At 39.2% G+C, this 27,626-nt stretch overlaps 5 protein-coding genes across 5 annotated transcripts; 3 read left to right on the top strand and 2 right to left on the bottom strand.

The window, feature by feature from the left end:
* Nucleotides 1-202: 202 nt before the first annotated feature.
* Nucleotides 203-1,070, top strand: LOC116195052. The gene is made up of 2 exons (XM_031524019.1): nt 203-457; nt 673-1,070. Exons 1-2 carry the CDS (start codon nt 286-288, stop codon nt 954-956), a joined length of 456 nt encoding a protein of 151 aa, XP_031379879.1. The 5' UTR covers nt 203-285; the 3' UTR covers nt 957-1,070.
* On the bottom strand, nt 1,045-4,087 carry LOC116195051 (mannan endo-1,4-beta-mannosidase 2-like). Its single transcript, XM_031524018.1, has 6 exons — nt 3,331-4,087; nt 2,782-2,979; nt 2,545-2,667; nt 2,125-2,348; nt 1,435-1,839; nt 1,045-1,347 (listed from the first exon to the last, which is right to left on the bottom strand). Exons 1-6 carry the CDS (start codon nt 3,712-3,714, stop codon nt 1,338-1,340), a joined length of 1,344 nt encoding a protein of 447 aa, XP_031379878.1. The 5' UTR covers nt 3,715-4,087; the 3' UTR covers nt 1,045-1,337.
* Nucleotides 4,088-5,950: 1,863 nt separating this feature from the next.
* LOC116194017 lies at nt 5,951-6,358 on the bottom strand. Its single transcript, XM_031522749.1, has one exon. The coding sequence runs from the start codon at nt 6,356-6,358 to the stop codon at nt 5,951-5,953; it is 408 nt and encodes a 135-aa protein (XP_031378609.1).
* A 5,717-nt stretch (nt 6,359-12,075) lies between these two features.
* Nucleotides 12,076-16,462, top strand: LOC116196148 (probable serine/threonine-protein kinase At1g54610). The gene is made up of 9 exons (XM_031525730.1): nt 12,076-12,199; nt 12,540-13,149; nt 13,523-13,807; nt 13,969-14,286; nt 14,456-14,683; nt 14,804-14,904; nt 15,122-15,203; nt 15,323-15,793; nt 15,910-16,462. Exons 2-9 carry the CDS (start codon nt 12,700-12,702, stop codon nt 16,102-16,104), a joined length of 2,130 nt encoding a protein of 709 aa, XP_031381590.1. The 5' UTR covers nt 12,076-12,199; nt 12,540-12,699; the 3' UTR covers nt 16,105-16,462.
* A 9,599-nt stretch (nt 16,463-26,061) lies between these two features.
* Nucleotides 26,062-27,626, top strand: LOC116194093. Its single transcript, XM_031522808.1, has 3 exons — nt 26,062-26,366; nt 26,462-26,690; nt 26,806-27,626. The coding sequence occupies exons 1-3, from the start codon at nt 26,121-26,123 to the stop codon at nt 27,234-27,236; spliced, it is 906 nt and encodes a 301-aa protein (XP_031378668.1). The 5' UTR covers nt 26,062-26,120; the 3' UTR covers nt 27,237-27,626.

Below are 27,626 nucleotides of genomic sequence, written 5' to 3'. Positions count from 1 at the left end.
GTCTGAATGAATTATGAACTCCCAGGCAGCTCAACTACGTCGACATCGCCGTATACAGACCAAGAGCGTTCTCGGACAATCGCACAAGTGTATACGAAAGATATCGTGTTGTCATGAGAAGTAACTTGTTACGTGGGCTTTCAGTCACCCTTGTCCCTATCACATAAATAAACCAACCACCACCTGTATGTTTGTAGCATAAAGACTAGTTAAGACATCTACGCCTTTCTCTTCGCCATTGCTGAACCCAAGGTTCGGTTCTGCTGAACTTGTAGAGACAGCGCGATGCAGAGTCTGAGAGGAGAGGTGGTGCTGAACATGTCAGCAGACAAGGCATGGGAGATGTACAGAGACAACGATATTATCAGCAAAATCAACCCTCAGATGCTGTCTTCTGCTGAATATGTTCACGGCAATGGCAACCCTGGCAGTCTCCGTCTCTTCAGGCTCGGCCCCGGTACTCTCTCGTTCTGCAATTTTTGCGGATAAAAATTCCCCATAGGTTATTCGACCCTGAATCATCGACAGTAATATTGCTGGAGAAGCAGAACATCCTCTGTTATCTTTATTGGTTTGCCGTATTGAACTAATCCGGCAAAGCACTTTGATCTTATTTTTATTGAAATTTTCGTTGACCATTTGGTATCATCAAAACCTTTGCTCTGTACGCAGCTGTGAGCAACTACGTGAAGGAGTCGACTGAACAGATAGAGAGTGTTGAGACAGGACGATCCATTACATATCGTGTAGTTGGAGGCGACCTGAGCAACATGTATGATCCCTACAGAGTCACCTTCAACTTCACTCCTGTTAAAGGAAAGGAGGATGAGAAATGTATTGCAGAGTGGAAAGCTGAGTTTGAGCCGTTGGATCCATCAACACCTCCCCCAGAGAAGGCACGGGATGCCGCTCTGGGATTTCTCAAGTCGTTCGAGAAGTTCCAGTTCAGCTACTAATTTGTTATGTATGGTGTCAATGGTCTAAAAATAAAAGTTGACATGTAATGGCATACACAAAGAAGACTATATATGACGAGGAGGTCAGAATGTCCCTTTTTTCGGGAGAGTAAACAGATTCGTGCAATTAAATTTATGGTTCATAATCTGAAAGTACAAAAGAATTCACAAAACTGAAGTACCAACTGATCACGAAATCCCCTAATCACAACATAAAGCTCTATAAATGATCCATTTTGATGTAGATTCACAAGTGGATCAGCTGAGTCCGATGCGACTTACGGGGAAAGCAGCCTGTCATCACTCCGAAAACGAATGCCTTCTCAAATCCTTAGCACCGTTTCCATGAACCTATCCTGAGCTTCCAAAACCATATTTCCCTTAACAGATCCTGTAATTTACCCTTAAAGTTTAATCAATCACGCTTTCTCCCAGGAATTTAAATTGGTGCTTTCTCGAGCAAAGGATGTGATTCTACCGTCTGTGCAAGCATAAGTCCTTGATATCGCCCTTCATATGAGCCGACCCTCCGAGACTAGCCAATCTGCAAGAATGCTCTGTTATGATACGATACATAGATGGTCTCTCCCACGGGACCATACCAAAATCATCGTTGTAGTCCTCCATTCCTGCCACCAATAACTGCCACAGGAAAGTACCGGCTCCTGAACCGTTTTTCTTGGCAGACCCATAAATAACATCAAACACGACTTTGAAGAACCGGTCCCGCTGAGATGGTTCATAGTCCTTGTTCAGGTTAGAGTACCCAAACTCAGTGAACATGACAGGCTTCTTCAGTTCTTTGTCCCCGTCTTCAATGTGAGACTGCATCCACAGTGAGGTGTATTCCAGCTTATCCTCAAATTGTATATTACCTTTCAACCTGCCAATAGTCAAAATCTTAACTCGATAAATCCACCATTTTCGGGACTCCAGGATGTGTTTTGATGTGGAGAAATGTTAAGAGTTTTTTCCTTTCCTCAAAATATGGTAATAAAATGTGTAATTCAAAAAGAAGTGTTCTTGAGCCAAAACATGAAAACGTGCCTTTGTTTTCTAGAAGAAGGATGGAAGTTATTAAGATGCATATCACCATAAAGACAGGGTGTTTCCTCCAAAACTACTAGTATTGGAGGGCATAAAGTTCATTTTGCACAGAGATTCTTACCAATGGTCTGGGTAGATATGAGCAGAGGCAAAATCGATAGTTGACAGCTTGGAGTTTCGAATGAAATCAGACCCGAGTAAGGCAGCCCACTCTCCTAGTTCAGGTTGTGGATTCACAGTCAGTCTCTTGGGGCTAGTGGGACCATAGAAGCCTTCAAGTCCCACAGTCAATAAATGGTTCTTGTCAATCGATTTCATGAAAGTTGCCATCTCTTCAATCCAATCCTGCAATTCCATCCCATTCGATCAATGCAGTTTTCATGGCAACAATTAATGATTTGGACCAACGAACAAATCATGGCCAAAATGAACTTAGACGATCTTCCTCCAACAAATAACAAGAAAATCAAGACAATCTTGACGCTAACTAACAAAGCCATATTAGCTCAGAGACATAGGGAACGATAAGTCAGTATCTTACATGAAGAGTATCTCCTGAAGAATCTGTCATGCATCTTGGCTCGTTGATCAATTCCCAACCAAAGATGGTTGGGTCATCCCTATATTCAACCCCAGTGACAGTGTTCTTCCGTGTTAGGATTGTCTGCAAAAGCAAAGATGGATATGTTTACCATTTTTAGCACAATGCATGTTGGAGCTTGCACCTTCCATATCGAAGGTCAAGTTGTAAGAATACCAATAGAAACAAGAACTATACCTTGACGTAACTCTTGAAATATCGCCTGATGGAAGGATCATAGAAGAAGGAATCATTGGAAGAGCTCAAACCGACGCCTTCCTCCATCGCCCACTGGACATACTGAGATTTCCCACCATATGCTTGCAGGTTATTAACTAAGCACAGAAGCAATCTGATCCCTTGTTGGTTTGCTTCTGCAATAACTTGATCCAAAGCCTGCAAGTTATAACATGAACATCAAAAACAGCTAAAAACCAAGCTGCTAACAGGAGGGTAAATCTCGACAAGTCGATATAGAAAGAATCTCCCCTAGCTTCGATGATTCTTGCTCAGTAATTGTCCGGAGAAGTTCATGCTCATCACCGAATCGGATATGATGGAAAAATCAGAGCTTTAAGTATTAATTAATTGCTGGGAATCAAGTGAACTGCAACTAAATCTTGTATTTGGAATCAAGGGCGATTCTTGAAACACTGAAATTCATTTTATCAGATCCAACCAGATCTTAGTACATGCCCGGTTCTTGTGTTAATGAAGAGTCTGTCATTTAATTCCCTTAGTCCATACCTGGAAGATTCTCTCATCAAAACGACCAGGGGATGTCTGCAGAGCATAGTATCCACCATCATTGAATGCCCAAGTTCGGCACACGGTGAGGCCCATCTTCGAGCCGGCGCGCATCATAGCTCGGACCTTGCCGGTCCCCCGGTCTCGAGCCACTTGATCCATGAGCCAGTAAGAGTTCCACCCATTCACATAGAAAGGCCTGCCCTCCACCACAAACTGTGACCCCACTACTCTGACAAAATCAAGCTCAGGCCTTGGGGTGTTATAGTTGATGCTAAAGTCACCAAATGAGAAGTAGATGAAGACCAAGCATGAAGCGAAGGCAACGATTGGGTAGAATAGGCTGTTCCACCCCACCATCTTTGATTTAGGGTGCTGAAGCATCCTTGAGGAAGTAGTGGGGCAGCTAGTGACGGTGGAAGCTGTTCAATTTCCTCCGAATCAGAAGATTCTTTCTTGACTCCCCTTCCCTTTGGGCTCCTTTACCAAGAAATCATTGCACTCTCCATTTGAGGAAGCCTTGGATGAGATGGACTGAACCTTCAACAGAACAAAAAGGGCATCATCCGAGGAGATATCTACTGCTGGACAACGGCTGAGGTAGCAGTGTTACTAAAGTAGAATGCAACAAAAGGGAAAAAGAACAGAGCTTGATGATTGTACTGAGCCCAGTTGAGTGGGGAGGAGGTGAAAGACAGCCGAGGCTGCAGTGCAGATATCAGCCGAAGGAAGGAAGGTAATAAGACAGGGTCAGCTGGTACCTTACTGAGTGGGGACTGGCGAAGTGTGTGGAGTAAACTGTAATTCTTTCCCTTATTTTGGGGGGCAAATAGTAACTAAATGGATTGTCAACTCTCGAAATTCATTAAAGAATATCTTGCGGTCGGGACAAACACGAAACCTCTCTTTCAATAAACTTTGAAAATATTCGTGTCGGGGTCTCGCAGAAAATGGAAAAATGACTTTAGCATCAAGGTGGATTTTGCTGTCAAATCATTGTGTTCCTTCACAGCTATTTAGCGCCCATTATTAAGCTTTTTTTTTTTTATTTTTTTTCCCGGTAGGACTTTATCAATCTATTTGATGCTGATAATATCAACCAGTGCTATATGTGGACAAAAGCTTGATTTAATGTCATTAGGTCTGATAATTATATGAAATGGCCATTTGGGAAATGAAAATAATAGATAATCAGATTATTAGGTTGAATTCGGACTCACCAGTGGCCTAATCTAAGGTCTGGGCAAAATCTAAGGGTCAGCGACGCGATGTCCCTGTCGGCTGTCACTCACAAATTAAGTAAAAAAAAAAGAGGATGAAAGTATGGGGTAGTCGAAAGGAAATTAGGGGAAATCTTGTCCTTACGTGCTAATTTACTATTTCAGTTCACAAGCGATGCTCTGCCATTTAAATATATATATATATATATATATACACATATTTCTTTTGATTAACTTCTCGGGGGTATCGACCAAAACTCGGGCCATCGTTTGTAAGCCGACACAGAGATACCCTTCATGATCTATTGATGGGTGGATGAATGTCATCGTTTTCAGGGATCTCGTCCCTTTCAGTTAGATCGATATTGCGAAATAATTGATTTATCGAGAGATCGTTAAATAAATCGTTGCTCATTTCAGAACTGGGTTGAGCAAACGTTCACGCATACTAACATGACCTCGATTTAGATAATTGAATAGAAAAATATATATATACCCAAGAATTTCTCAGAACTATCATATGAGACCTATCTACCAATCTTATGAGTGCATCAACTTCATATATAGTCACATATATATACATATAATAACAGTGCAGTGCATATTATTATATTTGGAGGATTAAGTTAAAAATAAGATGTCGTCCTTTTCCTTCTGGGGAAAGGGAGACCACGTGACCTGTGCTTGGATTTGGTGACCAAATCCATCTGTGCGAGCATCTGTGGTGGACCTTGTTTGTGTAAGCCTTTCAGCACACGACACATGCAATACGAATGCAATGCGACCTCCCCCTCTCTCTTCTTCCCTTTTTTTTTTTTTTCTATATGTACCATAGTATTAAGAAGTTTCATGGGATCTGACTAATCCAGTCAAAAGATCGAGCATTAAAAGTTATTCTCCCTCTCAACAAATGCGTTTCTCGATATTCGAACTTCTGTTCTCCTCCTTATAAGGGTGAGCTACTTGCCACCCACCCACCCAATATTTTTGTCGATTCTCTCTTCTTCCCTTTGCCTTGTCTTGTATTTTATATATTTATTCGTTAATCAGAGTGGTGCAGCCCATGAAGCCCAATATTCAGCAAAAGCGTCCCCAGGTCTGTTCCGGTCCTCCTTCATTACCAGCAAAAACATACCCCTTAAGAACCGCTCTCAATCATAGCAGAACGTATTAAAATGTAGTGGAACGTATGTGAATATATACAACTTATGCCCCTGCGACGGCAGAAACTTGCCGGTATAAGAACGATAATTTCTCTCGGCAGATCACTAACTAAAGTTTATACACTGAACTTATCTACTCATGTAGCCTAGACTACATTAAAAGCCCTATTACTATGCTGAATCCATCCGGAAGTCCCATACTCTGTCGAGACAATCGCTGATCAGTGGCTGATCGAGTCAATAGTCAGAGCTCCTCTTGACGAGGGCAAAGTACCCTAACACGGCAACTACGGCCGCCACGGTCTGCCCTTCCTTCAGCAGAGCACCGCCCATGTGCCCGGCGATCTCCTTCGTCGCCTTCCCTGCTTCGACCACCAGGTGCTCCAGCGGCTTCCCGGAGAAAGCCAGCAAGATCACCACCGTGATCACGCCCACCAGGATGGCCGGCACCGCGATCGCCAGGGCTGCCACCATCGAGACCGCCCCCACCACAGCCCCGATAATAACGGACTCATAGGCTGCCGAGGCGGGGTCGAGCTTGTGCCAGGAGATCAGCTTGAACTTCAGGGAGTTCCATGCCGAGTACAAGAGGACTAAAAGCAGAACCACAAAGAGGCCCACCCATGTTCTTCTCCTTCTGGTCATCGTAGTTTTATGTTGCTCTGTTGGATATATCCCTTCGAGAGCTTCAAGCTGGGAAATTTGGAACTTTAAGCTCTGAAGCATTGACTTTTATTCAAAATAAATACACAGAGGGAGGAGGAGGAAGTCCTGAGCTGAGACCGGTCGATAATGGCGACGACAAAAGCAGCGTGCGAAAAGTGGACGATACTTCATAAAATTTCTATCATTATCCCCTCTGCTTTTTTGTCAACTCAGTAGAAGGATTCCATGCTTTGAAAATGTATTGGGTAATTTCTTTTCTTTCCTTTTTTTTTAAGAAAGAATTATTTGGCGCGACCAATTAACAAAATTTTTGAACATTAAAAAAAAAATCGTGAAGGAAACTCTTGAGCAGATTGGCTAGCTAGGTGAGCTGTCTCTCCTTCCTTTGGTGTCCATGTTTTATTTGCAGTTCCTAACGACTTAGATAATTTGTTATTAGGCGAGGTCACTAGGATTGTATACCCCGTCTTCGTTCTCTTCAACTTTTGCTAGGGCTTGGCCTCATTACCTTACAAAAAAAAAAAATGAACATAATGTGATCGATCTCTTACATTGAAATGTAGCAAGTGATCAAAAGAGGGTGTAGCACAGTAACGCATTCTTTCGTCGGGTGACGAAAAGGTTTCAAATTTGATACTCACTTTTCATTATTAGGTTCGATACCCATTACGGGACTATCCATGCCTCTTTGTTAATGATTATGATTTCTATTTTATTGTATTAGACCATAGCCCTCTTTTGTTAAATAATAATAATAATAATAATAATAATAGCAGGTGAGAATCGGTTGTCATCTTGGTACAATGTTAGTAATGCTCCCATTGACTCAAAATCAAAATGAAAGAATTATCAAGTACGGGCATCTGGAGTTTAAAAATTAGACGAAAAAACCAAGCGTTCATCTTGATTGATGATAGATGATCCATGTCTTATGTTTATCTTTTTAATCAACACTTTTTGGAGTCCATGTATCCAAAAAACAAGGAGTAATGAAACTGCAGAATTTTCTATCTTCGATGGGCCAATGCAATTGGGCTGAATCGGGTTACGGCCCATCTCCATTTTGGGCCAAGATGAGCTCTTGAGGTGTTGGTCTGGATCTCAAATATGGGCCAAATCCAAGCAAATCTCTCATTCAGGCTCGAGCATAATAAGTTAACAGTAACAAAGGATTCGATCGTATTCCTTCTGAGCATTGCCTTGCCCCGTGGGACCAAGAACCTGACGTAGCCGAAGCCTGGAATAGGGAAGAGGACGACGGAGAAGCGGCGGAGCTCCGGCCGGGGACGAAGAGAGAGACTAATATGGAAATGTAGTTAATTGTCTTGCCATATGCGGAAGAAGGCTATGTATGGCTTTCTTCTCTTAGCTGGCCTAATCAGTTGTGGGCTTAATTTTAGCTTCTATTCTTAATGGGCCGGGTCATAAAGCCCAAATTTTCATGTTTATAGGTTCAGCCCGGCCTATTTTGTAAGCCCAGTCTATATCAGACCCCATCCAAATTACTTGTGGAGCTAGCTTCACACAAAGAACAACTCTTCATATTGCCATGTTGATCATATCACTAGCCATTGTTTCGGTCCCATCCCAAGGATACGCGAGCGTAAAACAACTTTAGTGCGTTCAATCTGATACCTGACACGGATTTCCTTGAGAATGGCACGTTACTCTCATTCTTACGATCGTTGAGTCTTCATTGATGATAAATCAGGAAAATATCGAGTTATATGATAGGTACTTTCAACTTAATTGCTCTGAACAAGAGGTCAGACACCACAATGTTGAAAAAAAAAGAATATATTAACTCATGGAAAGACAAAGGACGTGTCCCCGTCGGTTGACTTCATTGTTCAAAATAAACTTCTACTGGCCATCTTGTGGTGGTCTCGAAACAATTTTAAATGTCCATGATCAATTCTAAGCCTCGGCTGAATTGTCGAGGTCGATAATTTCGAAGATATCAATATCATCTCGATGGAACCTTAAGATATTTGGCACTTGCTAGATGACCAGAGAAACACCCTTCGGCTTCCATTTACAATTAAGTCGTCGAATGTGTTCGCATTCAAGTCATGGTAGTTGTGTGGTTGAAGGAAACCTTAGACATAACTACAGATCGAGTACACCGTTTAATTTCGTGAGCCAAGAAGTCTCTAATCTTGTATTTGATTCCATGGAGAGATAAACCAGTGCCTCTTTCCATTGCACAAGCAAGATTGGTTGGATTCTTCCTAGAACTGCTTCCTTACTTAGATCGTTCGTCTTGAAAGGAGTAACATGAAGCTCAGAAGCTCAGTGGTCAGTCCCCATTCGAGTTATGTTAGGGGGTCTTTCATTTTTGCCAGGCGAAAATGGCAAAGTTCATCATTTAGTGGCGATGGCGCTCAACAGATCTTTTTTTTATCTTATAAAAACTTTTGTGGGTGTTCTTTTCTGTCCTATAGAAATTTTTATTTAGGATTTAGTAGACCAATTAAACTTCGATCTATATCTTCGGTAGTCAGTCTATTTCCATCGGCCGGCAGGTGGGAGCGAGAAGTTTGGGTTGAAAAGAAGTGTCACAAGAGCTTTTTCAAACCATAATATATATATATATATATATATTATTTAAATATTTTTAACTTTGAATTCTCTCAATAGTCGTTGAAATGTCTTGAATGATGTTCGAAATCGCTGATGCTCGTCCATTCTATCGAAAGTGAAGATAGGAGTTTTTCGCTAGGTATTTGACCAAATAGGATCGTCCAGTTCCATCCCCCGAAGTTGTAAGGCCCCGTTAGCCTGGGGTAAAGATGGGGATAAGGAAATTGGATTGAAGCCCCCTTAGCTCTGCCAGACCCTGGACAGGATCAGGCCTCCTAGCACGGGACAGGAACACGTTCGCTTGCATCACATACACAAGTGCACTCACTGAGTTACTTACGGAATAACATCTCTCTTCTCTCGAAAATCAGTACACACGATACCTGTCTTTGAAAAAACATCTATATCTTTTTCGTCATGAGAAGTATTGTTTGTTTTTCAGACTTTCTTTTATGCCAGCTTAGTTATGAAAGCGGAACAACCCATCCTTCTCCCCCCCAATTGACGATTTTAGTAAATAACCAAATATAGCGCCCTCCTTGAGATAAAAGACAGGTTCCGGGCACACAAGGCGATAACTAAAAGGAATTACTTAAAAAGTTAGTAAAATGGATATAACTGCTATGCTGTTCGATCTCCTCTCCAACCAGTCGAGCTGCTTTCGAAAGCTACCCTACCTACTAGATCACCCTTCACATAAAAATAAGGGTAAATTTTGGGAGGTGCCAAATAAATGACTAATTGAATGGGGGTTTTGGGCATAAAGATTATCTTGATATATTTTGAGGTGTCCCTTCCTAGGACTTGACTTAGAACCCATTGAGGGGGGGCCTCCGCCCAGGAAGGGGAGAGCGTCAAGTTCAGATCATGGCCTTTCCTATCTGCCAGCAATGGATTGGTTATTCGTGGGCACTGGTTTAGGGTACGATGGATAGTCAACAAGTGCGTTCTAGTGCGTATCCAAGACTTGTATCATTTGATGATATTGGGGAATAAAAGGGGGGGGGGGGGGGGGGGGGGGGGGGGGGGTTGGACTTCGTAACTCATACACTTATTTGGCACTATGCAGGAAACAAAATTAACATCGGTGTGACATATATATATATATCTATCTATTATTAATTTAACGAACTTAACCTTGCTAGAAATATCTCGTATTTCGCCCGTTCAAATCACAGGCATAATTGCACATCAAGTACGTCATTTTTCATAATCTTAACTAGCATCTAACTCCGTGGCCATTCCACCATGACAAAGTCCTCTAATTAATGGATCGTCTCATTGAGAAATCAAGAAAAACAGTTCTCGACCTAGAACATACACGTGTTCACCCCGCGAAATTCGCGTAATTTGCCGGAGGGGCTCATACGATCTGTACATGCTATCAATTTGGTGCGATAGCGACGGAGCAGCATATATATAATAGCGGGTTAAATGACGACGGGGCAGTTGAACCATAAAACTTTGTCCAGATGTGGAAGAGAAATCAGTTATAGGATGGATGGGTCTTGGTCTTTAACTGGCTGGGGCTATCTTCTAATATTAATAAAGCCATTGAAGCGCTTGTCCAATTTTAGGTGGATTCAGTCACCCTCCCAACAAAGGCAAATCGTTAAAGAACCCGTCAGAGCAATTGAATTGAAAAATCCGTCCATTTACCATTCAACCAAAAATCAAAAATCAAAAATCAAAAATCAAAAATTCGTATTTGAATAAGTGAGTTTCAAAAAGGAAATAAGTCTGCAGATTGATTCGCGAATTATGCGCTTTCGTTTCCATTAAGAGTTCATACACAAATTAATTGGCCTTGTGGACTCGATTTATTCTTATTTGGGGATATTGCTGGAGCCTCCGTTCCCCATCTTTGAATATTTTGGATCGTTATTTTAATGCAATTAACCTCCCAAAAAGAGAATTTGAATTTGACGCAGCCGTCTCTGTCCTTTTGGAGCCGGGACTCGTCGTTTGTACGGCAGCTAGAAACACCGTCGTTTGGTTTGGACGTGTGGTGGTCTATCTCGTCTCGTATGGTATGGTTCGGGGGTAAATTGAGAACCTCTGATTGGTGGACTTTCCTTCTTTGACTGGATCCATGATTGGCTACGTATTTCCTTTGCCGCAATTCGGAAACAAAATTAACGACGAATGCCATATATCTACCTATTGTCATAATCCTCATTCAATTTTAAAAATATATGAAAATGATGCGAGTAAATTAAAATGTCTTTTTTATAATTTTGTTTATGGGAATTTATTTAAATTTCATAGGAATCAATATAGATGTCTTAGATTTCTCTTACCATCAAGTCCTTTTTCTTTCTTTTTTTCTTTTTTCTTTTTGGGTATGAAATTAAACTAAACAAAGCCAAAGTAAGTAATCCAGTATTAAAATTGATGCACCATTCAGTGGAGTATGATAGACATGTTGACCAGGTAAGTTCAGTAGCAATCTCGGCATCCCGTATAGTATTATTTTCCTTCTTTTCAGGTGTAATTTTCCACATTCACTCCGAGAAGAAGAATTTTTATTGAATATGAATCAAACTATCGTTATAGCTCGTGTAAATATGAGAACAAATCGTTCTTTAGACTCCAGCTCGATGGCGTGTTTTGAGCCAAATTATTTCATTAAGTTTTATCTTAATTTTCAACGTACAAAACTCATAATAAGTATGTTCAAAATACATTAAATTTACCGGAAAGCGGTCATAAAAAGACGTCTATACATGGAAATCGTGTCCGGAACTTCTCACTCCTAGTTTTATAAGGCATCGCTCGTCACCATGGCAGAAGGGGTAGAAGGGCCCTTTTCCTTTCTGCAAGCATTGAAAGGCCAAAACAAACAGAACCCAACGACCTTCATCGGATAGATTGAGCACCAAATCCGACATCTTCTCCATAGCTCTACTGTTTTTACTCTTTCCCTTCTTTAAGACCGAGACAAAGAGCAGAACAGAACCACACGGACCCGACACGGATGGAAGCACTGTTCTGTTAGAAGTCTGTCATTGTAGGAGATAAAGAGCGAAGAAAAAGATGATCCTTTTCTGTTGACTAGGTAACCTGCCGGCAAAGCCGTCTGACACACACTCATATAATATATATATATATATATATACACTATATGTGTGTTTAATTTTTTATATACACATATAAATACAAAAAAGATGTTTGGTTATGTAACACTATATGAATCCGCGTTGAACGATCAAACCGCCCACCCATCATCCTTTCTCGGTAATTAAGTCCCCTCTCTCAATCCCTATCTTCCCTCATTTCCAGCTGCGGCTTCTTCTTTCCGTCGTATTTATTATAGTCAAAATTCTGTATTCAAATACCCGTTTATCATCATCCATCACCACGGGCCCTTTTAGGAGCTTGAGCATATCCTCTCTCTCTCTCTCTCTCTCTATCTATCTATATTTATCTGTCTGGGATAGTAGTTGGTGAATTGGGTGTTTGGTGGCTTCAACTTTGAATAGTTCTTCTGCTGAATTTTCTATACCGGGTTATCATTGCCCAATAAGTGGGCTTCAAGGTTTCATTTTCCGTTGATGGATGCTCTTCTGCTGTACAGATAAGAGTTTGATTCTTTCTTGCGAAATTTTTGGTGGCAATAGACTGTGGGGCTTCATGGGTGTTCAGAAAGTTGGGAACTTTGATGGGTGATTTCAGTCTGTGATAAAAGCAAAGGTGGGAATTTTGTGCTGCTGATTTCTTGCTGATCAGGGTCAGGGATGGGTTGTATATACTCAAAGTCCTCGGCCGTGGATGATAGCCGTGAGAGTCCGAAAGACCGGGTCTCAGCGAGCAAGCGGTCCTCCGAGCTGAAGGATCCCATCCCCCGATTGGATTCGGCGAGAAGGGGAAGTGGATTCAGGGGCAAAGACAAGAGTGGGGATGTGAGCGTTGTACTGATCGATAAGAAGGTGAATGGCTCCAGGCGGCTGTATGATGATGACGGTGAGATTGAGAAGAAGATCAGTCTAATTGAGAAGCAGAGGACGGAGAGAGCGGAGTCTTTGGCTGCAGATAGTAACCTGGTCTCGGTCCCCTGTCGTGTCCCAAAGGCTGCAGAAGGCGAGCAGGTGGCTGCAGGATGGCCCGCTTGGTTCTCTGCAGTGGCTGGTGAGGCCATCAATGGATGGCTGCCTCGGCGAGCTGATACATTCGAGAAGCTAGACAAAGTATGTGCCTCTCTTCTTCACAGTTTTGCTCACTTATTGCTGTATTTCCTCTGAATAGGATTATTTGCAATGGAATTTCATTTTGGTCAATGGAAATGTAAGTTGGTTATGCTCGACCATGATGTGTACTGAACATATGAGGCATCGCTCGAGATCGAGAAAGCAGAAGGGTGGCCTTCCTTTGGACTATGAAAATCATAATTATGTGAATCGTTTTTCATAAGTCGTGCTTATTCAATTTAAATGTGTCTTGAGCTATGAATCGAGGCCGACTTCACATACCTTGAGTGGGAAGATCTTTCTGCGTTTCTCATCTTTTTTCTTGTGGATAGTTGGTTGATAATCACAGTCCTTCCATATGCTTCTGTTTCAGATTGGCCAAGGAACTTATAGCAGCGTATATAGAGCCAGAGATGTTGTTAGCAATAAGATCGTTGCTCTCAAAAGAGTTAGATTCGACAATCTAGATCCCGAGAGTGTCAAGTTCATGTGCCGGGAAATCATCATGCTGCGCAGGCTCGACCACGAGAACATAATAAAGCTGGAGGGCTTGATTACATCCCGTATGTCCTGTAGCTTATATTTAGTATTCGAATACATGGAGCATGACCTTACAGGGCTTGCAGCACGCCCTGGAGTAAAATTCACGGAACCTCAGGTACTCATCCGATGTTCTCTATGCATCATTTTGTGCCCATGAACACCGCATGAGCAATGGATCCACCGTCTGTCCATTCCCCATCGTTGTTGCTATAGCTCTTTCTTAGATAGTCAATGTCTTTGAGCAAATGCCTGATTCAAGTGTTCAACCATATGCAGATCAAGTGTTACATGCAGCAGCTCTTGAGTGGGCTTGACCACTGTCACAGGCGCGGCATCCTTCATCGTGATATTAAGGGCTCGAACCTTCTCATTGACAACAATGGAATCTTGAAAATTGCAGATTTCGGGTTAGCGAGTTTCTTCGATCCCAATCGTTCCGTTCCATTAACAAGCCGAGTGGTGACTCTATGGTATCGGCCTCCAGAACTTCTCCTTGGGGCATCTCAGTATGGAGTCGAAGTTGATTTATGGAGCACTGGGTGCATACTCGGTGAACTGTACACTGGGAAGCCTATCTTGCCAGGAAAAACAGAGGTATCTCATTACAAATTCTGCACTTTATGTTCTGTAAAGAAACGATGTTCCAGTAAAAACTTTGCTACATTTTCCCATTTCCATTTAGAACACAAAGTCAGATGGGAATCATTTTCCAGTCAACTGAGACACCTTCATTCTTAATGATGGATTGATGATAATGGTTTAGGTGGAGCAGTTGCATAAGATTTTCAAGCTCTGCGGTTCACCTTCTGACGACTACTGGAGAAAGTTGCACTTGCCTCATTCGGCTGTTTTCAGGCCTCCACAACATTATCGAAGATGTATTACGGACATATTCAAGGAACTTCCTCCTGTTGCCATCGGCCTTATAGAAACGCTTCTTTCGGTAGACCCATCGCAGAGAGGGACTGCCACTCTCGCTCTTAGGAATGAGGTACTCACTTTGATTTCTCTATTTAATAATTAGGGACGTGAAAGGTTTTTGGGTTCTTGTGCTGATCTTCTCTGGTGGTTATTAACTTTCTCTATTTTTCTTATTTTCTTTTCTTTACAGTTCTTTACGGCAAGTCCTATTGCTTGTGATCCTTCAAGTTTGCCGAAGTATCCACCTAGTAAAGAGATTGATGCCAAATTGCGGGAGGAGGAAGCCAGGAGGTATGAACTCATCAATCGTTTTTTTTTTTTTCTCTCTCTCCCACCCTCCCCTTTCATATTTGGATGTAATTTGATCCTTGAGAAAACGTCCTTTGGGAGGAATTCATCACATAATTTGATACTGAGTTATTGTGAATGAGTGAGGGTGGTTGGATTTTTTATTATTGTGCTTGGAGCAGCACATTTAATATTTATATCAACTGATTGCCTTTTACAGAAAGGGAACAACGGGAGACAAGAACCAGGCTTCAGAAAAGAAGCTTCCCCGAGATTTTCGGTCTAATGCCGAACAAATGCCAGTAAGTCCTAATGAAATTTTCTCCATCTGTTGAACGTTGTAAGATATCCTAATTCTATCCTGTGCCTTACAATCATTTGTTGTTCCTCTAAATATATCTCTGCATACTGTATTCTACAGACGAGGCAGCCCCGTTCAATTTCAAGGAGCCGAGGTGAAATGTTCAGCTCTCAACAAGAGAAGACGATCTCAGGATTCCTGGTTGGTCCGCCTAAAGAACCGCGGGGCTCGAGGGAACCAAGGAAAGACCAGGGCGAACATTGTCAGAACCGAGCGTCGTACTCTGGCCCACTGGTCCCTGGTTACGGACTCGGAAAGGTCCCCAAAGACCTGGACCATTCAAATACCATCTCGTCAAGATCCAACTTATCGACACTCTCAGGGCTAGTAGCCAGTAGGACTGGAGACTGTAACCAAGAAAAGTCTGGTCCTTCAATGCCCGACTCAATGAACAAAGTTGGCAGGTTCTCTGGACCAATAAATGGAATGGAGCCTATTGTCAGGAGGCAGGATAGTAAATATCAGTCCAGGCGAAACGCTGATGCTCGTTCAACAGAAGAAGGCAAAGCCAGTATCAAAGAATCGACCATGGTGTGTTGTCTCCTCCCTTTTTCATTTTTTTCTTCCTATCAGCTTGGATTATGAGCTTGATCTGTTTTCTCATGGTTCCTAGTTTTGACTGCTCTGTTTCTTGCTTTTCTTTTCAGCGTTCCCGTGAATCTGGAGGAAACAAGATTTACCTCTCGGGCCCACTTCTTGTCCCGTCGAACAATGTCGATAAGATGCTCAAGGACCATGATCGGAGGATCCAAGAATTTGCGAGGCGGGCCCGGGTCGATAAGTCAAGGATCAACAAGGATCAGACAGCAAGTAAGTACCTGTCCAGGCAAGTACCAGGGTAGATGGCCAACAACGCCATTGCACATAATCCTCGTTACATTTGTGCCGTAAAACGGGCACAACCTAGGAGCTAGAGGAAGTTCATCTTCATTGTAAAATTATTTTTCCGTGCATAGCAGGAACTCGACGTTATAGCTCCTTACGTTCCCCATTCGTTGGTAGCAATGCGGGAGCTCTTGCCAGGAAGAGTCTTAATAGAATTTTAGTAATATATATATATATATATATATACACTCCAGAGAAAGTTATAGCAGACACAGAAATTGGGCAATGTGGAAGCAGATCTCATGGACACTAAGCCGCTGCCCCGTGTATTTGGAAAATTTATGCAACGGAATTTGAGAGTGAAAATTCATCGCATCTTTTCTTTAACATAACGTGCATTTCCACCTTGTCCAGAGATATCATTGACAACACTCGTAAAATTCGATCCACTCGGTGGCTTCCCAATTAGGGCATTTTTCTTATGTACAGTGACGGTCTTCTGACCCTGAAAATTCTAGAATTGATATATCACATCACGCGCACAAAATCAAATGATATATGGTATAAATTTCTCTATTTCTTGGAGAAGTAGTAGGATATTTTGAGAATATCCGACAACTTGCTAGTACATAAATAAGAAAGGGAAAATGCCCGAAAGATCAATCTATCTCTGATATATGTGTGAAAATGGATGACTTTAGACAAAGACGTATGTGTTCATTGATTTTCAAAGCAGTAATGGTGGAGGGATTAGCTGGGAAGAACTTAAAGAGTGGAGACCCAATAATGGCAGTCTCTCGAGTCTTTGTAGAGAGAGACGCATACAGAGAGGATGGTGCTCCACACGTCACCGGCATTTTGGGATGGACAATGAAAGGAAGAAAACATTTATCATCCAAATTATTATTTTTTTAAGAAAAATATTCTGATTTTGTATAGTTAGTTGGTGCCCCCACTTTAATCAATAATCACCATGCACATATAATTGCTATATATCTATTATGTATAGTTTTCATGATTTCTAGAAGAGGTCAATTCTAACTATATATGTCATGTCCGGGGATGGCTTCATTCATATTGTTTTTGGTCAGAAAGATTAGGCCTTGAACTGGTAAACCTAATTCCTTCATATTTTTCCGTGGGCCTGATAACAATACCCTTTGACTCGGAAATTTTAATTTTATTTGTCTATTTTCTTTCTATTTTTTAATATATTAAAATTTTTTTTTGGGGAAGAAAAAGGGGGGGAAGCAAAGACTTTTAGCACCCACGATGGCAATGGCTTCAAGATTTTCAAACTGTCAGCTACAGCTATCCATGTGAATTGGACTATCTCAATTTTTTATTTTTTATTTTTTTTTATAAACAAGTGATGATTGATTGCATTGCAACAAGAAGCTCGGGTCAATATCAGTTTAAAAGTTCAAAGTAGATCGGTTGTATTAAATACCGGGTATTTCTCGATGAATCTTAGCTTGGGTCATGGCAGGATATCGTTTTGGATCGACAAAAAAGAGACTATAATTAGAGAGCGTCATATATCATTTTGGATCGACAAAAAGGAGCCTGTAATTAGAGAGCGTCTTATATTTCAGTAGATTTGGACATAGGTCAAGTGCAACTTTAACACCCCGGGACTCGACCTACAGCATTTCCGCGAACAACTACACATCGACCGGATGACGACAACTACATATCGGGTCATTGCACCATCAAGCCCGAGCCTAACTTCTCTTTTCTCAGCCAGCCCAGTTCGTTCCAAAAAATTGAACAATGGCCCGTTAAAGAAATCTGCCTAATGGTGGCCCAATATTTCATTTCTAACAGCAACTTTCTAACCAGGCCTCCATTCAGTGGCCCAGGCCCAATACGTCACCTAACAATTTTCCAGCGACTTTCATTTTCCAATAACTCTAGAGTTTACTTTTAAATTTTTTCGAGTTTACGCTTTTAGGTTATGCAATCCAGTCAAGACGTTAAGGAAATGGAAATTACCATAAACTCGGTAGACTCCCGAGTTAACTCTTACGAGTTTACGCATTTAAATCATGCGATCAAATTTATCGAGTCCATGCACATTGGTTTGTTTTGCTGATTTCTAAGACAAAATAGACGATTTCACAAATTTAGCCCTCATTCTAAGTCAAACTCTATTAAGGTGAATAAATTTCTAATATTCAAAATTTTTTCTATTAATAGCATGGAAAATATTTCTAAACTTAAGGGTCTTTTTTTTTTCAGTTATAATAGGAGGCTCATGGCCTAGTACAAGGAAATGGAAACGAAATCTAAATAAAGGGGCACGGGTAGTCCATTGATGAGAATTGAACCCAGAACCTCTAGGTTACCATGTGAGGGTGTTAACTACTGCACTACATCCCCTTTCTCAAGGGTCCTTTTTGTCTCGTTTATTCAACTTGCTATTTTGCCTTCTCCATCTGCTCCCTGTGAAACTTCCAAGTTTAACTTCTTCTTCTTTTTTTCCCTTGATTTGTATCATGAATTTGATGTGTATCTGATTCGAGATGTAATTTTTCTTTTATTTTATTTGATTATGACGTATATATAGTTATAGGTTAAATTTGGACTTTAGACTATATGTCATTGTGGAAAAACTACATATTTGTAGTATTCTCATATATTAGTGTCTTACTAAAAAGAGATTTATTTTATATTAAAACTGTATTAATTATTTACCACTAAAAAAATACATAGTACAGAGTTTATGATACGAGAGCTTAGGTTTCGAGTTTATGAAACCTCCATCGTAATAATTAATTATATAAACTCGAATTTGACAATTTTGGCGCCAAGAGTTGATCACTCAAAGTTTGATTCATCTTTGCCACTTTATTTTTATGCAAAAGCTACATACCGGCATGTAGGGTACCGGTAGGGTATGTAGGGTCGTTCACGATCATATCAACTTCCTATATGACAAGAGATATGGGATGCATGGGAGTGTCCATAAGGTTGAACCGACGATATTTTGTTTCTAGGAATTAACCTAGCCATGGATTCTTAACTCCACTTCGAAGATAAGTAAATAAAACATGTATATTCATCGAAAGAAAAATATTCAACGAAAAAAAATAAACATTAAATTTAATCGGAGCGAACTTGTTGTTCCTCCAATTTATTTCGTGGTGATTTGTTTTCTACAGTAAAATCTTGTAAATGGGCTTTGCCTACCTCCTTTATCAATTTGTGATCATGAGATGATATATGTTAAAAAAATGCAATTACGTGCATCTGATGAACGAAAATGGGCCAAAAGAGCGAAGACGTGGGTTTCTAATTAGGTGTTCCAAAACCAAAATAAAAGTGCAAAGACTTCGTCATTAAAAAGTCGCATGAAGTCAATTTCTGGTACTTTGTAATTGTGAATGCCATGTTCAATTACTGCCTTTTCACCTTTTAATCGTTTTTCACTTCTCAAATCATGCAGGGGTCATTCTCGTACGCACTTTCTTTAATTTCCCCTTTGGAATTATTATATAAATGTTATTTGTGACAAGAAAGCAACGCCTCGTATAATCAAAGCATTATTGTCCTTTTACATTGTCGAGATGAGGTACATGAAACAATTATATATATCGATGAGTTATTGACCTGCAAATCTTATCTCTTCCGGGAGCTTTATAATTCTTCTTCTAAAATGAAGAACTCGATGACTCAAAATATAATCTGATCGATGTTAATTAGCTTAATTACAAGCATTCAAGATTGCAGAGAAGTTAAGAAAAGCCTAAGAAAATATCTAATTAACACGATTCCTCTATCAACTAATCAATCATATCATCCATATCGATATATATATATATCACAGAGTTGATTAACGATTCTATACCTATGCGCGTCGTCATGCATGGTACCTATTGTAAAAATATATTGTGTATTTACGTAATTAAAGAAATAATCCCTCAATTAGCGGTCATCGTGTCACAATATATTCCGTGATTTGAGTGAGATATTCTATATCTTATGGATTGCAATTAATATACTTTTGATGGGAGACTATATAAGGAAATAATATTCTGAAGAATTCCTATTCCGCCTATTTAAAAGGGTCAGTATCTCCATCAAGATATCTCATATGGAGAAGTTAGGAGCTAGAAGACACTCTCGGTTTCGTTTCTCTTTCAGATTCCTCGTGACACATGAAATATCATCAATTTCATCAAAGTAATGACTAGATGTCAGTTTATTTCGTTGCGTAATATATTATTAATATATTTAAAATTAAACTTACACCTACCTCGTGGCATCGAAATGAGTTATAATACCCCTCACATGAAAATGAGATACAATAATATTATAACTACATGTGCCACCGTTAGTGGTTCTCAAAATAATTTCATGTTAATTCCAAAAATTCGAAGGAGTTTTCATTGCGATTTCTTAATTTTTATGAAAAAAGTAATGAAAAATCAAATAGTACAATAAAAGGAACAAAAAATAAGATAAGATATTGGCCGAGAAAACTAGAGAGCAATTTAAACAACAGAGCATGAAAAAAGAAAACGAAAAATTATGAACTTTGCATTTTGTATTATTTTTAGCTCGATTTTGCAATTTGTATTTTATTAGGAAACCCAATAGTCAGCCAGTAAAATTCATAATATCAATTATTGCACCATTTAATATTTCTTGCAAATTATCTTTTTTTTTTGTGATAAGAAGGTTTTTTTTTCCTGCTGAATGGTAAATATTTTGGTGATAAAGAGTGATCTTTCATTAATAAACATAACAAGAATTTTAACCCCGTTTGGATTCAAAGTCAATTGATTTTAACTTTAACTTTAACTCAACACACTACACGACAAAAACACACGTTTCTCAAGTCAAATTTATAATCACATCTCATTTGTTATTTTTCACAATCAAAATCAAAATCAAAATCAAATCAACTTTAATTCTGAATCCAAACGGTTCAAAAATTAAGATTCTCCACTCATCTTCTAAAACAGTACCTTATCACTATGCAAATTGCTCATCTTTGTCTATATGTAAGTGTCTATATTCGATCGAGTTTGTATATGGCACTTAACAATTTACGTCGTATCTTCTGGGTTAATTTTTTAATAGTAATAAAAAGATAATATTAATTAGAAAGATAACTTTTTAGTCACTACAAGCTAGTTGCTTTTAATTATACATAAAGTTACCCATCAAAAAAATAAAAATAGAAAACTATACATAAAGTTCCATTTTACTTTTGACATAATTGAGAAACGTATGTAAGAAAAATAATAAAGAAACAAGCAAGGTGCATTTCATTATTATTAATTAAGATCCACTAACTCAAAAGGTTTTACTTTGAGAAGAAAAAGTAAGAAAGCGTGAGAAATATATAATAATTTACCAACAAAGGGAGGACAAAAGTGCAAAAGGTTATTATGGATGCATTCTCGGATGTCATCGAAAGGAGGATTGCTCCAAAGCATATCCTTTCAAACAGTATTATCGCATTACAAGCAATTTATTAATGTATTTTTTGTTAATTCTTAATATTTCTTATAGTGCGTTGATGTGATTTATTAATTTATTTCTAATGATCCACATGACATCATCAATCCAAATCCATATATATATGCGGCGAGAGCTTGAATGAGAATATTGATTTAAAACCTAGGAAAAACCAAAACACTGCCTAATTAACAAATTTCACCTTGATCGTGTCCCTTTTATGCATGCCGTATATATCCACCGAGAAAGAGAAAAAAGAAAAGTTCACATATAAAAATCTTAATATATTGCTGATGATTGAAGACATAACATTATTGTATTGAATGAAGCCATCCCATGAAACAAGATATTAATTAATGTCTTTAATTGAAAAGACGAAACTCTTGCTCAGTAATGTGGACTCCAAGTAATCGACCCTACGCGGGAAAATTATATATAAAACATTCAAAATCAAATAAGTATTAAATGACTCTATAGTTTTTTTTGTAATTACTTTAATGAGGCTGTGAATGAATAATTTTAGCGGAAAATAAAACAATTATTAGTGAAAATGATTGATATTGCTCAGTATGCATTTTTTTTCTCGATAGTTGCTCATTATACATGCATAGAAGGAAGAATAGAGGAAAAATAGTTTCCACTAAAATTAGCTGCCCAGAGAAGACGTCCAAAGGTGGGATTGCGAGAAAGAATGAAGAGAAAAAACAGGAGAAGAAAAAGTGGATGGTTAATAATATAAGTTTTACTATTTTATTCTAAATTTTATGATTCTCATTAATTAAAGTATATGAAGCATGGGCAATTTCGAAAAATAAAAGTTATACCAAAAGGATTCTTTTCTCTTTATCTATACCATTATAACTGAGAGAAGAAAATTAGTTAGTGTAACTTTCTGTTTTTACCTATCAAAAAAAAATTCTAATTTTAAAATGCCCTTTGAAAAATAAATGGTATATTGTGAACCATAAGATGAGGAGGTAGCTAAAAATAAATATATAAATTTATATATTGTTAATCACCTTTACACCCACTTCTCCTATTGTCTTTTCTCACTCCTCTACAGGGGCCACGGTGCTTCACTTTTTTTTAAATAAACCTCTTTATTAAATATTGTTATTTGATAATTTTAAAACTAATTATTTTTTAGTAAAATATTTATTAATTTTAACCTTTATCACTATACTTAAAAATCACAAAATATACCATTTTCTGAGAAAAACTAGCATTGTCGCAATTATATTATAAATTAATTTTATAATGTAATATCAAGCCTAGCACAATCAAAAGTTGCAAATTAAATTTAAGTTTGACACCGCGTGTAAATTATATCACACTCTAGCAATAACATAGATAAAAAAAAGAAATACAATGTAATATCTTTACTTATTACAATAATTCAGAGTTGTATGTAATATGGATATATGTATATATAATATGTAAATCAAGACACTGGCTAAAAAAAATAGTTTTATTACTATTTTACGTTGTTACAGTGATAGATCTACTTGTGATATTATTCCTCTGATCCTATATCTCATGGAAGGATTTCAAAGATCTGGATAATATGTAAATGTTTAGTTGATGAACAAATACATATATATTATCCGAAATCATCAAAATATATAGTTTTTTTTTATAAGTGAAAACTGAAAAGGAAGAGATTCTGCCACCTTTTACCATGTGCTTCTCCCTGAATAATTTGCATAAACAGTTTCTGCCATGCATATAATAACACATTAATTAGCAGACTGCACTGTGTCAAGTAAAATAGTACCCCGAAAAAAGAAAAGTAAAAGGGGATCGAGGACAGAAAGAGAGAGCTTTTGGTTTATGATTCGGTCCGTTTTTACACGGGTTGATATATCTTTTCTTTTTCTTTTTTCGGTGAAATACGGGTTGATTATTAATGCTAACAAGCTGTAATTATCCATTTATATGTCTTATATATAGAGTTATTTTTTCGATTACAATTATATATACAATTATTACTTGGCTAATGTACGACGCCGAGATTGGAATATCAAAGGATTTCGCTGAGAAAGTATTTTAAACTGAAATGACATTATTAAGTAATAATTTATTATATAGCCAGCAATGCTTTCAGAGAAATCTAATTATATATGTGTCTGGATATGAATATGAACATATATATGCAACTCATCAAATATATCTATATATATATATGGGTGTGTGTGTGTTATGTGTAGTTTAATCTCGTTCTGCATGCGAATACTGGAATTAGCCTAACATAGATGCTAAATTCTTTGATGCCACAGCAGATATTCCATCAATTATTGCACGCACATATATACGTGGGAATATGCCTCAAGGAACATACAAGAGTAAACTGACATGACATGTAACTTATCTCAATGGACCAAATCGCGAATGTGTCCACACTCCCGTTCAAGTGCCAAATTAAGTATGGATCGAGGTGGCAACGGAAAAAGTTGATTGAACTCAAAAGCGTCACAACAATCACAATATATATTGGAAGTCTGATCCCATAAAATGTATGGAGGACCGGGGGACGCGTCCCTTTGCAGTATAAATTAGTCAAGCGGTTCCATGATTTTGCAAGAGTACATTATTGGAAGAGAGGGCCATGGAATTCATGATTGAGATTTTGAAACAGAAGCTATGGATTGCCACTGCAATCAGTTGACGGATAAGTCAGTCAAGAAAACGAGTTTCATATTTAGAATGTGATTTTAATTAATCCGGATTAATTAAGGGAGATGAGATGAGACGACTTAACTAATTGGAAGTGGTTGGATCCAACGCGGATCAAGTTGCAGCTACAGCCACCGCCACCGCGCGAAGATCAATGATGAGCCGACCGTTGACTCCGGTGGTTTGACTCGATCAGTTAGCAGCTCAGTGCATCAGAAGCAGGTCTGCTTGGCGGATCTTCGACTGTGACGCGGCAACTTGAACTCGTCGCCGCTAAACTGCTTTTCCCTCTCCAAACCAGCCTTTTCCGGCCCATTGGATCGGCTGTTCCTGGGATACCAGACATCTTGAAAAGACACATTTACCCCTTATCCTCTGTTCATTTTTATTTTTCTTTTGGGACCAGTGATGATGATCCCATTGCAACTTGCACTATTGGTCTTTGCAGTAGCAATTAAATATATATATATATAATTTTACTTTTTTTTATCATGAAGAAGGATTGAGAGAGTGATACAAAGATAAAAAAAATAAGTGAAATAAAGCGAATATAAATCCTATTTGCAAGAATCGAACTTCGAATCTCTTCATTTCGAATTGACGTCTTATGTCCCTGCACTAAAATTCATTAATGTAAGGACATTAATTTGGTATGGTATATCCTGTATGTATGTGGTGATTATTCCTTAGGTCATCAGCAGAATCTAATAAAATCGAGAGGAATATACTCTCTTGGCGGAGAAGAATCAATTTCACAACAAGGATATTCATTTTCGTGACTCTTATATATTCCATATAGAATAATGTAAAATCACGGACGAAAAAATTGATGCCAATTAGCATGCATTGCATGAGTTGTAAAACTAATGGTCTGTTTATTTTTGGAGTTAAAATCACTTTAATTTTAACTTTAATTTTAATTCAATACACTACACAATAAAAATACACATTTTTCAAATCAAAAATTTTAACTTTAACTTTAACTCAACACACTATATCCATAATTAAAATCAAAGTTACTTTAACTCTGAAATCAAATACATCATAAAAGTTTCCATGCTTCATGTTAGAAGTATGTAATTTCTTACCATACGTGCGTTCAGTGAGAGATATTAGTGGTGTAATAATTGCCCCGTCGATCACTTGATAAATCAAATCCTTGGATTCCCTTTTTCAACATGAACGTCAGGTTTTATGTGTATTAAAATTCGAACAACATTGTGCATATAATTGCATGATACACGAGTCCACTGAGCACGGAAGCCATAATGACGGAGTGAAAACGTAATTTATTTTTTACACGAACAAGGAAACAACTGAGGATAAGTTACCCGTCCACGTCCGAATACAGTCATCCGGCGAAATAATAAAAGTAACACTTAATTAAGAGTACCAACTAGTTGCAAGCTCAGTGATGCAGGTCGAGTTTGGTTTCGTCATTGGAGTGGTCCCCTCAAAGTATATTTTTCCAGATCCCCCCCAACTTTATTCCCATTAACTAAACGAGGATAAACCACTTTAGTTTTTTTATTATTCAATAATTGCTGTCGGCCAAATTATAGGTTAAAAATAATACCTAAAAAACAAATCCAGCATATTCGAGCATATCCACAATAACTCCCCTGCCCAAATCCATTGGTCGAGTCGACGTGGAGCAGAGCTGTCTACTGCCCCTGTGAAAATCTGCTAGTCCCTACCCCAATAGGTCCCCGCCACGTCAGCCCGGAACAGACACCTGTTCGCGGCGGCCTGTTCGTCCACCTGGGACTGGTGGGTCTGGCCCCTGCCCTCAGGATCAGACATCCTTCGGACTATAAATACGGCACCAAATCTTATGGGAGTTGCTCAGGACACGTGATAAAAAGCAAAAATATAAAAATAAAAAAATCCCATGGGTTTACGACCGGCAAAGACTCCGGCAGCCCGCTGGAATTACGAGAACATGGTCGAATTCTCCGGTGAATCGGAGAGTCTCTCGGATTATTTCTTCGGGTTCTCCGATGGCGCTCTAGAGTCGCTGGAGAGCTCGAGTGGCTCGAGCAATGGATACGATGATTATTTAGAGGAGGAGGAGGAGGAATCTGGCAATGCGGAGGAGAAGAAGGCCTTCTGGGACTCCCAAGAACAACTCCTCCAGGTAATTTCACGATTTATTTATTGGGTAATTAAATTTGTGAATTACGATTTGGGCAGTTAATTGATTGATGTCTTTTTGGCTTCGATTTCTTGCAGGCGACATTGTGTAGGACAAGTTCGACCGAGTCCAAAATCAGACAGGCGACCAAACAATGCCTACGACAATCGAAATTAGCTACTTTCGAATGTAAATGCCGGGAGAACGTGACCGGAGAATATTGCCGGATCTGCTTGAGAAGAGAAGTCTGCAATGGGCTTCTGCAGAACGGTTTCAACAGCGCCATATGCAAATCCAAATGGAGGAGCTCGCACGAGATCCCAGCAGGTAATTGAATCGATCCGGTGTTTTAGGAGACTCAGATATCTTATTTAGAGAAGCAAGAAATGGATTCCGGAATGAAAGGATCGCTGATTCGAGGATGAATTGATTCGTCTTTCAGGGGAACACACGTATTTGGAAGTCGTCGACAAATCAAACCCGAAGAGAGGGGCAGTGAGGGTGATAGTCGAGCTAAATTTCCGGGCCGAGTTTGAGATGGCGAGGGCTAGCGGTGAATACAACCAGCTGATCAGCCGGCTGCCCGAGGTCTTTGTGGGCAAGGACGAGCGGCTGAGGGCCGCGATCAAGATCCTGTGCAGGGCCGCCAAGAGGTGCATGAAGGAGAGAAACATCCACATGGGCCCGTGGAGAAAGCAGAAGTACATGTTGGCTAAATGGCTAGGGAATTGCCAGAGTTCCGCCCCGGCACCACCGGAGACCCTTCCGGCGGAAGTCTCCTCCCGGCTGCCCAAGCCCAGAGCCTCGATGCTGACATTTGATTTGTCTGGGAGCTTGCCGGACATGCGTTATACTGCAGTGGAGGTTTTGTGACGACGGACTAAGCATAATGAGTTTTGTTCGATAAATTTGAGGAACAATTAATATGAGTCTGAGAGCACCCAAAATAAGGGAGGATATCAAGGTTAATATTTAGTTTAGCATGAGTAATGTAAAATATATATATATATATATATATATATATATATATATATACACATATGTATGGAGAGGATTAAAACGAGAGTAAGGGTGGTGCTGGTGATTGAGCTTTAGATTATTTTTTTTTCCCCTTTTTGGATAGATTGAGGTTTGGAGGTAGATTTGTATCGACGAAGAAGATGTTTAATTTGCTGGGTTGGGTTGAGTGAAGACAGAAAAATTACATAATTATTTACCCAAAAAAATAAAAAGCATAATTAACTGTGCGGTCCATGTGACAAA

This window comes from Punica granatum, chromosome 2 (assembly GCF_007655135.1).
Source record: "Punica granatum isolate Tunisia-2019 chromosome 2, ASM765513v2, whole genome shotgun sequence".
Classification (NCBI taxonomy): domain Eukaryota; kingdom Viridiplantae; phylum Streptophyta; class Magnoliopsida; order Myrtales; family Lythraceae; genus Punica; species Punica granatum.
This window is presented reverse-complemented; position numbering and strand designations above follow the sequence as displayed.